This window comes from Macaca mulatta, chromosome 3 (assembly GCF_049350105.2).
Source record: "Macaca mulatta isolate MMU2019108-1 chromosome 3, T2T-MMU8v2.0, whole genome shotgun sequence".
NCBI lineage: Eukaryota > Metazoa > Chordata > Mammalia > Primates > Cercopithecidae > Macaca > Macaca mulatta.
The window spans coordinates 17,953,367-17,967,500 of record NC_133408.1 but is presented as its reverse complement, the minus strand read 5'-3'; the positions used below and the strand labels follow the sequence as shown (position 1 = coordinate 17,967,500).

Here is a 14,134-nt window from a genome sequence, read left to right as displayed (position 1 = left end):
AATATAATATTTACCTTAGGGTTTCTATGAGCATTACGTGAGCAAATGTGAAGGACATGCAAAGCACTTGGATTTAGTACATCCTTGTTAAATGATAGCTGAAATTAGAGTTGTTAGTATTACCTGATCAAGTGACCTTGGTAATTTACTGAGAGCATATACCAAGTGAGACTAAGGCAATGTATTTTCTCTTTTTGTATATAGAAGATACATATACATTTTTATATATGTATATATTTCTCATAAAGTCCAGATGAAATGTCAAGGTTGGTCTGACTCTTCAGGGTCATCCTGGATTACTCTGATGTTGGGTGGAGATCCCTTGCCTTCTGTTGGCTCCTTTGGATTGGACCCCTATTTTTTCATCAGTGAAGGTTTCAACTTTATTAGTAAAACTCTGTGGCTGTCAAGAAGAGGAAGCCAGGGACCAATGAGTAAAATGTCGTATGATTTATTATCCAAATCAGGACACTTTTGTGAGAGAAAATAGTGTTTAACCTATAGAACTTCTCGATTTCAGGCTTAATGCTTAATGTTCGGGGCAAACTAGAATGTCTGGTTACTCTCCCAATACAGAAAAATGGATGGGAAATGGGGAGGGAAAAGAAGGAAGAAGGATACAGTTCTAAACAAACACATCAGATAATACCTGCACACAAATCCATTTTGAAGTCTCCCTTCACCAAGCAGTCTCTCTAAAATGGAAGAAGCTTCTCTAATTGGATATTTTGTGTGGAAAGCTTAAACACAAGTCTCCCCAGTGCACCTGTGACATGACTAAGAGTGCACTCACCTGCAAAGCCAGCCTGCTTGTTTCTGGATTTCTAGATGTTCACATGTCAGGATGGTTTAATGCTGGTCATTTCACTCCCAAGGCTTATGGGACTTTGAGTTATTACCTGTAAACATAGGAGGTCTGTCTCCACTCTGGTGGATTTACTGTTCCTATTTCCCTCTGTTTCTTTCTTCCACACTGCAATTATTTTAAAAATACAGTCTAACCAGAAAAAGATCCCCTTCCTATCCAGAACTAGACTTGAACAAAACTGAGAACGTAGGGTACCTTTGGGGTCCCAGCCTCTCCTTTCATTACTTCTTCCACACGCCCATAGGTGCTTTCTCCGAACATTCCATTACCTTTCTTGCTCTAGCCCTGCATACATTTGTCACTTTTTCCTTTGGACATCCTTGACCAGTTAATGCTTGTCCTCTTCTCATGCTTCTAGGCTGGAGGCATCAACTAAGTAGATTGTCACTTGGGCTTCCTTCAGCCAATGCTCCAGTGTTTCCTGAACCATGGCCTCTCCGATGTTGGGGAGCATCTGGTGGGTCATGCATTTTAGAAAAGTTAGATTTTATGTTTCTTTAAAAATCACACTACAAGGATAGCTCCTAGAGCTACCTTTCCCTGAGCGGATGCTGTTACCCTTTACATTATTCCTTCTTTGAAACAACAATTTCCGGAGATTCTTGACAAAGAACCCATGTAGTCCTTTTGTTGAAGGCAAAGGGTTAAATTAAAGCCATGGCTGCTGAGCTAGAGGGGGAAATAAAACTAGTCAGTTCTATTTTATCTTCATCTCGTTTTCTTTAAGCTACTTTCTCCTTATTTCTGTCTTCCTGCAGTTTCTTTTAGGCTAAGAATAAAAAACTTTGAGCCCCACACTGTATCTTCAACTCTGTGGGGTCTTGCTTTTTCTCCTACAATAAAGATGAAGCCTAGATTTGTAATGTGAAAGGAGAATAAATCTTAACTGTGAACATCATCTTTCAAAACAGCTGACCTCCATTTGTTTCCCTGAATATCTCACCTGGGCAATCTTTTTCTTTTAGCACCAAGAAATTGCTGAAGGAAGAAATGTTAGATCTAGGTTTTAATTAACTTTGCCATTGATTTCTACATAACTCTGTATGAGTCACTGTTCTTTAGTGAACGGGATGAAAATCTTCAAGATTAATGGTTGTTACCAGGAATTTTTCTGGACTGGGTTCCAGATACTCTACACTTTCTTCTCTCCTCTGAACTCATTAGCTTACTCTGTTCTTTACCCTAAAACACAAAGATGCACACAGAAACGTAGGCACATTTGTGTGTGCCAAATGTACTTTCAGAATGAAAGTATCAGGGAGAGAGGAAGGTGATTATACACCACATTTAATAGCTGACATTAAAAAAAGTCCTGTTCTGCAGTTTTTCAATACATTTTTTAACGAAGTTGTTTATAGCAAGTGTTATATGTATTGAATGAAAATTTAGTTCTGTATAAGTGAAGAGGAAAGAAGCTGGTGGATCTTAAAATATCCATAAACCAGACTGATACACTCTGTATTTTAGATATTAGAGGTTGATGTACCTCTCTTCTCACAAATTTCTGTAATAGTATGTGAAAAGATAGAGTAATATTTTCTAAATAAGAGAAAAATTTAAAAATGGGAGAAAAACATTAGAAAATGTAAAATAGAATGCCTCCGATATAATTTTTAGTGAAGTGAATAAACTTTGTATTTCCTCCTTCTAATATGTTATCATTCCAGACTATCTTTAGCTGGTCAGATTCATCATACTCCAGTTTATAAATGTTTAATTTAAGCCTCCTGATGCATTTTGATGAACCATTTTCTTCTGTTTGTTGTCAATAAAAATTCTGATTGATCTGAAATCTGAATATTGATTACAATCAAGCAAAACATTTGTCCAATATCTGTTATTGCTATTGCCATTTTAAAAGTCATTATTTTTCCCTTTCAGGTCTGAAAATGTTTTTGTACTTTGAAGGACTAGATTAAAAGTTTCCTGGAGTTTTAGAATAATCCTGAAGAAACTAACCAGTTATATGAAATACTAACTAATACCTATTTCTTTCCATTATTTCCCACCACAATGAATGTCACCTCAATTTTCCAGTTAAGCTCCCCTCCCCCCTCCCTGAATCCTGGAGTTTTCCTTTGAGACCACTTTCTGAATCCATGGCTGTTTGGATTATGCTTCAAAATTACCTCCTTCATCAGGAGGTCTCTCTACTTCTGGTCTGGTGCAGTTACTGAAAGAATCTTTTGGGTGACTTCCCTCTCATCTCCCTTCTGGTCTTCTTTCCTTCAATTCTTCCTCTTCCCTCAGCCAGAGTAACTGCTACCTATCAGGCCTATTGGACCTATTTGCATTTTATAGTTTAGGTACACCAAACTCATTTTTCCTCTAACATAATAGCCCTATTCTCTCTTATTTCCATGCCTTCTAATATGCTGCTTCCTCAGCCTGGCTCCCTTCACCTGATAATGTCTGAGTCATCCCCCAAATCTTAAGTTAGCTATTCCTTTCTCCAGGAAGCCCTTCTTGACCCAGCCCCAGGTTAAATACTTCTGAGGGCTCCTTCAGCTTTGGACTTCCTCTGAGGAAGTTCTAATCCTGCTTTGAGTAATATACTGTTTTTCATCTTTGTCTTATAATTAGTTATGTGAGAACGGGGACTGATAAGGTTTGGCTGTGTCCCCACCCAAATGTCATCTTGAATTTTAGCTCCCATAATTCCCATGTGTTGTAGGAGGCACCTGGTGGGAGATAATTGAATCATGGGGACAGTTTCCTCCATACTATTCTTGTGGTAGTGAATAATTCTCATGAGATCAGATGGTTTTATAAGGGGTTTCCCATTTTGCTTGGCTCTCATTCTCTCTTGCCTGCCACCATGTAAGATGTGCCTTTCACCTTCTGCCATGATTGTGAAGCCTCCCCAGCCATGTGGAACTGTGAGTCCATTAAACCTCTTTTTCTTTATGAATTACCCAGTCTCAGGTATGTCTATCAGCAGCATGAAAATGAACTAATACAGGGACCATATCTGTTTTCTTCACCCTGGGATCCCCAGAACCTAGAATGGTACCCAGAATGTGGTGAACACTTTTACTTTTTGAACATATATTTGCTTTTTGGTATCCTTTTCCAGCACAGCTCACTAATGTTCTGAGTATCACTTAAACTATGTATAAAATTAGACTTTAGAACACAAAGATAAATGGGTTCACTTTACCATAGTAACCAGGTAACTTGGTATAAGCTAAAAGTAATTTTTAAAACTCAGCCCAAAATGACTATGTTTGTCTAAACCAGTAAGAAGAGTTTTCAAAATAGCAAAGTTCACAACTGACAACATACAGCAAACATACCTTTGCCAATGGGAGCAAGTGATGGGGAACAAACCACGCTGAACTTGTTCTGGAAAAAACCCTGTTGTTTTATTATTATTTAGAAAGCACACACAACAATTTATTGGGGCAAAAGAAAAAATGCAAAATAAGTGAGCATACAAATTTATTTTAAAAGAACTGGTGTCACTTCCCGAGTCATATCTATGTGAGCTTTTTAAACTTTTGTATTTCTTATATCTGTATACATAATCAGAGTTATGGATATAGATATATGGAAACACATCACACACTCATCAGAAATCCTTTCTCCAAAAATCTGTAGGGAGTGCATCCTTTTTCTTCCTACAGGTGTTTCCTTGGATCACGCCACAGTCTCTTTTCTCTGAGTTCGTCTCTGATGACAAGTAAGGATACTTGTGAAGGAAGATTTTCCCTTAGTTCTTGACTTTTTCTTTATTTTTTTCTGATTCTTCAGTGAGATTCCCAGTTCTTCCATGATGGCGTTGAAAGAGAGACACTAGGGAACATGAGATACAGACTGTTAGCTTAATCAAGTCTAGCTCATGTGCCGTTGACCTGCCTCTTGCCTAGGTATTTATGAACACAAGATATTGGCCTGAAGGCAGCTCTGTCACAATTGGCCAGTTCCCATCACCTCCTCCTCCACCCGCTGGCCACCCACCTTTTCTACTCAGGGCAACTGAGGTGGCAAGTTAGTTGGCAAACTTGGGATTTCATTCACAAATGCAGTAGTATAAAACTACCCAGTTAAAGCAAATTCAGGGCTCTCAAAATAGATAACTTACCTTTGCTGAGACACCAAAATAGAGTTAAATTAAGTCATTTCCCCCACTGAGATGATCCAAACATTGATAGGATTATCAAGGCATACGGACACTTCAGTAATGCTATAGAAAATGAACAAACCTTCTCTACACCAAGGCTTTGTTTTTTTCTCCCATGAAACCTTACTTTGTTCCTAAAATAAAATCTAATTCTTGATGACTTTCCTTTCTGATAAAAAAAAAGAAAAAAAACAATTTTAAATTGTATATTTTCTCCAAAAAACAGAGATTCTGGCAGCAGCAATGATGCAGCTGTGGTCGAAATGGAAAATAATGTGGTACTGAACTGCACAGCAAAAACGATGGCGTAATACAAAAGAAAATGGAAAATGGAATTATGATTGAAAAATGTTCTACATATACAGACAATGTATATAATCTCCATTGCAATTATGCTATATCTATTCACATGCATAGTATATAAATGGACCAATAAAACATAATTTGCTGTCATTTTTCTAGCCAAGATAAGATCTTTGAGTGAATAATTCCTGCTCAGAGAAATTTCTACAATTTCCTGGTTAGAGAAGTTTCTAAAAAGTAGTTTTCTTTTTGATGAGTTCACTCTTAAAACATCTTCTAGTGATGTAAGCCAGCACAGGAGGACAAAGGCAGCATGATTCCACTTATATGAAGCATCTAAAATAGTCAAAGTCATGAAAACAGAGTAGAATGGTAGTTACCAAAGGCTGGGAGGAAGGGAAATGGGGGCAGTTGCTGCTCAAGGGGGTATAAAATTTCAATTATGCGAGATAAACAAGTTCTGGAGATCTTCTTTACAACATTGGGCCTATAGTTAATATTGTCTTGAACACTTAGACATTTTTAAGTGGTTAGATCTCAAGTTGTTTTTACCACAATAAAAAAAAATCCTCTAAAAAGCAAAACCTTTGGTAAAGGTTATAGAAGTGCAAGCATACTTTTTAAACCTTAGCACACAAAATGGATATGGTTGAAAGTCAAATGACAATGTGCCACCAGGTGATGTGTCTAGTTTGTAACTGCCTTACAGGAAGAAATGTGTGTCCTATGCTTGCAAAGTACTAAATATCTAGTGTGGTTCTTGTGTATCAGTGTGCAACATGTGTATTTGAAAATGTTATTTTTGTTCCAAAAATAACTTGATGTAGTTTAGAGAAGTAGTAGTTTTAAATTTTTCTATTTTTAATTTTTTTCTACTTGATTTCAAAACCAGACCTAGAATTTAGGTTCTAGGTGTAAACTATTGGACTCTCAAATATATGTCTCTTAAAAAACTGGGTCTTTGAATAAAACTTTTTATCTCCTTTAAGCATAAGTGTTTATAGGATTAGAATTTAACTTCCATTTTTTTATAATACAAAAACATAAAAACTCATGTGTGCTCATGTTCTTTCAAATGGTAAATTGTAGCTTCGGTGAATTGGGAGGGATGTCATGACACACAAAGTAAAACGTCAGAAATATTTTTATGAACTATACTTCAAAAATGTTATAGCAAGTACAGATGCTTCTCACTTACTATGGGGTTGTGTCCCAATACATACACTGTATGCTGAAAATATTAAGGAGAAATTGCATTTAATACACCTAACCTACAGTTTAGCCTAGCTTACCTTATACATGCATGGAATACTTACACTAGCCTACAGTTGGGCAAAATAATCTATCCAGCCCATTTTATAATACAGTGTTGACTCTGTCATATAATTTGTTTATTGAATACAATGCTGAAAGTAAAACACAGAATGGTTGTATGGGCACTTAAAGAATGGTTTGTCCAGACTGTGTATCACTTCCGCACCACTGCAAAGTCAAAAAATTGTAAGCCAAAACATCATGTCTGCATATCATGAATGAAATATAATAATTTGTTAACATTACACCATATGAAGCTTAAATGTTGCTATTAAGAGCAAATTAATATTTTATAGAGTTGTTGTGATATATAGTATTGTATCAGAGTTTTGCAAACTTTACTCAAATATATTTCAATGGAAGAAATATTTTTGGCTTTAAACTGGAAGGAATGGAAGGAGGAAAGAAAAGTGTGTCAAGAAATTTGCAAACTTTATTACATATTATACCCTCTATATAGATGGGGAAATTTACTATTGGAGATATTAAGTCGCTTACCCAAGAGAAAGAGCTTGCATTCAGTATATCTGGACTGCCCAAACCAAGTGCTTTCCCTAGAAATCATCTACACATTACTTTTTAAAAATATTTTTTATCACTATAGAGAGCTTTTTGTGAATTTTCCCAAAAACTATTATGTTAAGAAATTCCAGTCTTTCTTCTTTACTTGAACTCTCAAGCATTTGATTTTAGGCATTTCATTTCATTTTACATTGAAATCGGCAAAATGAATCTCCAAGTGTGACTCGACACACACGGAGGAAGGTCTCATTGAAACCTCTTTTTCCTATTTTGGGTAGAGGAGTGGTCATAGATATTACCTTGACAATCTGTTTCAACTAACTTTATTTTTTTAAAAAAGGAAATCCTCCCCCAGATTTTAGACTCCCTTAAAGTACAACAAACATCTTTACTCTTGACGAACTCCAAGTATTTATTTCTTGCTGCTTGTGTGAGAGCAAATATAAATACAGTTTTATCAGTGGTCTGCTTTCTTGGTCTTTGGTTGCAAACAATGATTTCTTTTTGATTCTCACTTTGTCTCAGACTGTCAAGAAGAAAATGGCAAGATATTGGGGCTGACCTTTCTGCCTCCAAGTTTTTGCTGTAGTCACAAGGAAAGGTGACCTTTAAGTCTTCTCCCAGCCATGAGCTCGAGTAAACCACACATTCTTGGATCCACAGGAAATGAAATTGTGAAAGTCATCTTTCAGCCCAGAGTGGCTTGGGAGGGGCTCATATTCATTAATTAATTTGCCTTTTATGATCTCGGAATTAAAGATACATGAGCTTCTGAACTGGGACCAAAATGACAGTAGCTTTCTAAAACTTCTGTTTGTAGGCTTGGGTTTTTCATATTTACAGAGTCATAGAAACATCATTTTAAAGTATTTTGGTTTAAATTCCTAAGTCCTACTTTCATGAGAAAGTATCAAACATAATGGCATTCAGCTAGCTGCCTTACTCAAGACGTAGTGCAAATGGAGGCAGGATACTCAGGTAGTATTTTCTGGTACTTTGCAGACTAGAAAGTCCTTCAGTAGCCTGGATCTGGGGCCTGGATTAAAAATGTGATGGAGTTCACATTTTTAATAAATCTACACTTGCACTTGACTTCTTTTTTTTTTTGGATGGAGTCTTGCTCTGTTGCCAGACTGGAGTGCAGTAGTGCCACCTCGGCTCATGGCAACTTCCGCCTCCTGTGTTCAAGCGATTCTCCTGCCTCGGCCTCCTGAGTAGCTGGGACTACAGGTGCGCGCCACCACAAGCGGCTAATTTTTGTATTTTTAGTAGAGACAGGGTTTCACCATGTTTGCCAGGATGGTCTCGATCTCCTGACCTCGTGATCTGCTCCGCTTGGCCTCCCAAAGTGCTGGGATTACAGGCGTAAGCCACCGTGCCCGGCCTACAAGTGACTTTTAATTACAGTTTAGAATTGGTGCCTGGTATCAGAATGAGGAGTTTTAATTTCAGCTATACTTCCTAGTAGCCGGGTTACACTGGGCAGTGTTTATTTTCTCTTGGACTCAGTTTCCTTATGTATAAAGTGGGACAATACTAGAATCCTTTTCATAGAGCTATTATGAGAATTCAATGAACTGTTACATGCAAAACAGTCCAATGGGTTGCATATTTTAAGTATGCTTTTTCTTTAAAATTAAGTTTTATATATCATAGCATATATTTTAACTCTATGCCACTCATTGCACTCACTTTTTTTTTTTTCCATAGGAGAAATACAGTGAAAAGGTTGATGGTTCTTTAATTTGAGCCATCTGACGCACATCTGTGCAGCAATTCCTTTGAGTTGCTTATACTACTGTTTTAGTTAAAATAGTTCCCATATGTGTTTAACACATAAATTTTCAAGGCCGATTACCACTTCTTTTGCCCAGTCCATAACATGTTTCTGTGTCTGTGTAGTTATAGGCATTATGACGACTTGTATTGTGCTGTATACATAGATATTCCAACATCAGAAGGAAATGAAAGCTCACCTCAGTCCCTGGCCACTTAAAAATTCCATCTCTGTGCTTATGAGCCATCTATTACCATCTATTACTAATACCATCTATTACTTTATTATTATTATAAAGATTCTATACAATGAATCTTTATAATAATGTCTGCTAGAAAAATTCATTTACAAGTGAATTTATAGTAATAAAGTATGTTCTTGCAGTTTATGCTGTTTCTGACATTATCCAAAAGTAATGTAGAGTGTGTGTGTGTGTGTGTGTGTGTGTGTGTGTGTGATCTTTCCTTTAGAGGAAAGGAAATGGAGAAACACAAGTTAGTCTAGTAGAGATTGAAATAGAAACTTCAACTAAAACTCTTGGTTTTCTAAGGGGAGAGATTTGCTTGTTTATTTCAGTTTTGCAGAAAGTTATTGCTCTTCTCTGATTCCTCAGAGCTTGTGGTGTGTCCCTAAGGAGCCTCTTTTCTTCCCTATTCTGTCTTCTTTGCTTATGTTTACCTTCCCCTTTGGTTTGTTTCTTTTTTAATTGATGACTTCATGACACCTCCTTTGAATTAACCTCAAATGTTTGATTTCTTGATGCTTGTGTGAGCCTGAATATGAATTATATCTTCTCTTTACACCTTTATCCTTTTGTTGCAAATGTTGCCTGGATGGGGTGGGAGGGACTACTAAATTTCTTTTTGTTTTGTGCCTAAAATACTCTGCCTCACGAAATATGATTCAGGGGAAAAGAACAATTTTTTTTTTAAGTTATAGGAAAAGCTCTGGGCAAAATTGGATTTGAGTTTGCAGTATTCAAAAAACTATGCTGTTTGGACCTGGCTTTCATACTGGTTGCAAACTTGACATCAGATTGTGAATGTCAGATTAATTTCTCACTGTAGATTTAGCATTTATACATTCACGTCTTTCATTCATTGGTAGGTATAGGTGAACATTTCAGAGAACTGCTTTGGATGCTTATACCCTTAAGGATTTTTCTGAGGAATTATTTTTCAGAAGCTCTGGCCTAGCCAATAATACAATACAAATCTTAACATTTTGTATAGGTTTCTCCCTTTAATAGGCTCCTTATTCAAAGGCACTTGAAGTGCTCTGTGACACTGTCTGATAAATTTTCACATTACACATGGAAGAAAAGGGATGTAGGTAATATTGTCATTGTATAGATGTAAAACCTTGCATTTTATGTATAGACGTAGTATAAATAGAAAGCAAGCTAAGATTTGGAGTATTTTTATAAAGACAATTTCAGTAAAATGTAGAACATTAAAGAAATAGTTTCCTGAAAAATAATGGGATTATTATTACTATTTTTTTTTTTGTCTTGGTCAAATTCCTACCGTAGTTCTGTGGAGCCAGTGTCTCAATGATTATATTTTTTAAAGAAGGACTAAAACTTCACTTCCTTAACATTTTTTAACTCTAAGCTGTAGTGTAGGAGCAAACCTAGGATGGTTTGAGGATACAATCAAGAAACTTTTTCAGGAATAGGAACAGAGGAATCCTATTTAGGGATTTGCAACACAGAGACTTGTACAGTCTGGTCACCTATCTGTCCACAGATTTCACGCCTTCCCAAGAGAATTCATGATCTAAGAGCAGAATCCAGGCTTTAATGATCTCTAACTAATTATATGAAGGCAGGCGGGGGGAGATTTTTGGAGTGGTTTTATGTGTACCATCCTTGTGGGAAGTTTTGGCATTCCAGAACTGAGGATTGGGCAGCATTTCCTGTGGTTTGATCCATTTTCTGAGCTCGTTCACAACCCATGGGCCATCTTTTGTACACCCATGCTTGGAATTTAAAAAAGTGAATCCTAGAGGTTGAGTGTTGATCACTGTATTAGCTTTTAGAATAGTGGTTATATTGATTTGTGCCTGAGAGCTAATGAGAAAGCTGATTCTCATCTCCTGGGTCTGTGTAAAGAATGTTGGGGTGAAGGAAATCTAGCCACTGAAATAAAACTTACAGGTGTGGCCACCTATCCTAATCTCCACCTGTGACTCAGCAGCCACGTCTTGCCTGGCCCATTTTCTTGCACCTTTAATGCTTTAAACTGGCTCCCGATAGGAAATCACTCTTGAAAGCCCCTGTCTTCCTTCCTTTGGCTACAGCTTGTAGACTTCATGAACTCCTTTTTCCTGTGTCTGTTAATGTCCTGTTTTCATTGCCTCCATGTTGTCTCTTCTGCTCTATTTCATTTTCGTTCCCACATCTGGGACCTGATGCCAACATCCTTACCATCTCGGATCCTACCTAGATTTAAGTTTCTCTGTTTGCATGAATGCGTGCCCTAGAATTCCTTGTTCTCCTGACTGAGCTCTTCAAACCATGAAAATATCCCTATGAAGGACACAGGGCTACTCCATGACATCAGATACACAAGTGTCTTCTTCCTGTTGTTCATCTTTATTTAAAGATTTCATTTAGAAACCTTATTCTCTCAATAGAAAAATAGTAGATTGTTAAACGGCATGCACAATCCATATGGATTTTTAATTTAAAAAAAATGATCCTTAAAAAATTTTGCACATGGAGTAGCCACCCAGGGCCATCCAGTGCAAACTCCTGACAAGTAGGGGATGTGTAAGTTCATCCTCCTCTAACATTAGGGATAATGTCACAGAAAACTTTGAAAAGTGGAGTTAACATTGAGGCCATGTAATATTTTGATATTAATCTGTGTGCTTTTTTCCAGTTCTTCTGAATCCCACTCCTTTTTCTCACTTTTCAAGTTACAGCAAGTGCTTTTATATGCATTACCTTCAGGGTAGGGATGATATAGAAAGAAAAAAGACTCAAATTTGGAGCTTTGAGCTTTTAAATGGACTTTTGTGGATCTATAGAAGACGCTGCAGTCTTTGAAGCTATTGATTACGACAGACAGGTGTTTGAAACATGGAAAAAGCAGGCACTTTGAATTGTAAAAGTTTGACATTAAATATCAAGCTTAGAGCCTTCAGGACTCAGCCTATAGGACTGAGGATGGAGTATAAAGAAAGGACTGTCTTGCAGCTGCTCTCAAGGAGAAAAGTTCAACCAGGTGATGCAAGAATCCTGACCAGAGCCTAGATGCTGAGGGAGATCTGAGGAGGAGCACCTCCTCTGCCTTCTCTGGGGGCAGACTCCCATGCAGTAGGATAAGAAAAGCAGCCTGATAGGTGAGGGGACCTGAGAACACAGGGAAACCGTAGCCCAGTCTCTGTCTCAGGCTCTCAGAGGAGGCAGTTAATGGAGCAGAGAAGTGTCAGCGGCGTATGCCATCAGGCTAGCCTGAAACTGTCCTCTGAGACTCCCATGGCCTCCCAAGGGAGCTCTAGAGCAGCTAAAACATTTTCCTGCCCTAGAAAGGGCATGCAAATGGCTGATGGTATAAAAGGGAGCATGAAACATGGCCCAGTCCAGTGTTATGAGCAGAGAACAGAGAGAGATTCCTGCAGTGAGGGAAAGCTTCCAGTGGGCCTTGTATACCTGGAAGTAAGCAGCTCTCCTTGCTTAACTGTGGCAGAAATGTGGGTTTGTGCTTCAATCCAAAGCACACAGTGCCTTTCTCCTCTCCAGAGTCGCTGTCAGAGGCCAGTGTGGTGGCTTTGTGCCTTGGTCCTCTAACGTCTCCCTGGCTTCCTGCACTGAAGGCCTGAGAGGATTCTGTGTGGACTGGCTTTCCCTCACCTCATAGAAAAGGCTTGGTTTTTTGTTTTGTTTTGTTTTGTTTTGTTTTCTTTTTTGCATTTCAGAGGCTGAATTAGGGCCATAAAATAAACTTCCAAGAAATTCTTTGCATGCCCTTTCTCTACAGGGAATGACCCTACCTTTAAGCTAAACGGACCGTGATGTAGGGTGTTAGCTGTCCACAGTGCACGTATGCACTACACGCATAGTTTTGGGGTAGCAGTTTATGCCTGTGATAGTGGGAATGCATTTTTCTCAAGCTACAAACTTGGATATGCAAACAAATTATGTGATATTATTTAAAAAAATGGAACTCACCTTAGCTTAGAGGTTTCCCATCTGCTAGTGCGTCTTATTAACTCAAGGTAATTCACTTTTGGTTTTAAATACTTTCTTTTGGTTAATGTCTCAGTTAATGCAAGCATCTCCCCACCTCCCTTCTCTCTTCTCTTCTTTCCAAGGGTCATCTGGGATAAGGACGGGTGTCTAGAGGGCCCAGGATCAGCTAGTCCAAGGCCACCCTCTGTTCTTTTGGCTTCCATGGAGATGTGACATCCTACTAGGTCATGAGCACTGATTTCTGTCTCTGCTGTACCCTCTGAGATGACCATGGTCCCACTGTGGTCTCCTTGTCACATCCACACACTCTGTGTCTTTCCTGCTGTAACTTCAAGTCTTCCAGTCCACTGGTTCTCTCAGTCCTTCCTCACACTACTCTTGGGTGAGAAGAGCCACGGATTTTTGACTGTTTTCCCTGCATTCTCTGAGATTGAGGAAGACTCTATCTATGAAACATTCCACAGCTTCACTGCCTGCATGCTGTTATTCTGCCATTCAGGAGACAGCGGCATACAAAATGTCTCTACAAGTCTTACCACCTCCTGGCCCTTCACCCTGTGAAGTAAAGAATGGTGTTTTCTGTCCAGGATTCCCTTTTAATTTTTCTGTGGTTTCTATTCTCCTGCATCCTCCCAAGTGTGGACTTGGCTCAGAGATGGTAATTGGTTTAGGAATAGCCTCCTCTCAGAGGTTAAGGTGGTGTCTAACCTTTGTGACTTTCCTCCAATTCTCTCTTTCCTAGTGGTCAGAATCTGGTCTGGGGTAGGAAAATCAGGTAGTGAAACATCATAACTCTATTTCTCCAACCTTAGCCTTTTGGGTTTTGGCTCTCGACAATTGCAGATAAACTTTTTTGAATTACAACAACTTACATATTCAATGAAACACCTGAATCTTGCAATTAAAAAGCATGGTTTTCAAGATTTTTCTCTGTGCTACAAATCTGCAGAGACTACTTAACATCTCAAAAGCTAAGAGTTTCACTCATTTTTAGTTTGAGAGCAGTTCATATAAAATCCCCTATACTTG

General features: G+C 38.2%; 1 protein-coding gene across 4 annotated transcripts in view; it reads right to left on the bottom strand.

Annotated features, from left to right (window-relative positions):
* Positions 1 to 4,211: 4,211 nt before the first annotated feature.
* The window catches only part of GRIK1 (glutamate ionotropic receptor kainate type subunit 1), a 406,851-nt gene continuing 396,928 nt past the window's right edge, over positions 4,212 to 14,134 (bottom strand). For 2 of the 4 annotated variants that reach the window (XM_015132949.3, XM_015132950.3), the window contains 2 exons: positions 5,074 to 5,160; positions 4,297 to 4,663 (listed from right to left, as the gene is read on the bottom strand). In XM_015132949.3, the coding sequence (XP_014988435.2) occupies positions 4,508 to 4,663; positions 5,074 to 5,160 (243 nt within the window). In that variant the 3' untranslated portion in view covers positions 4,297 to 4,507. 4 annotated transcript variants of the gene reach the window in all.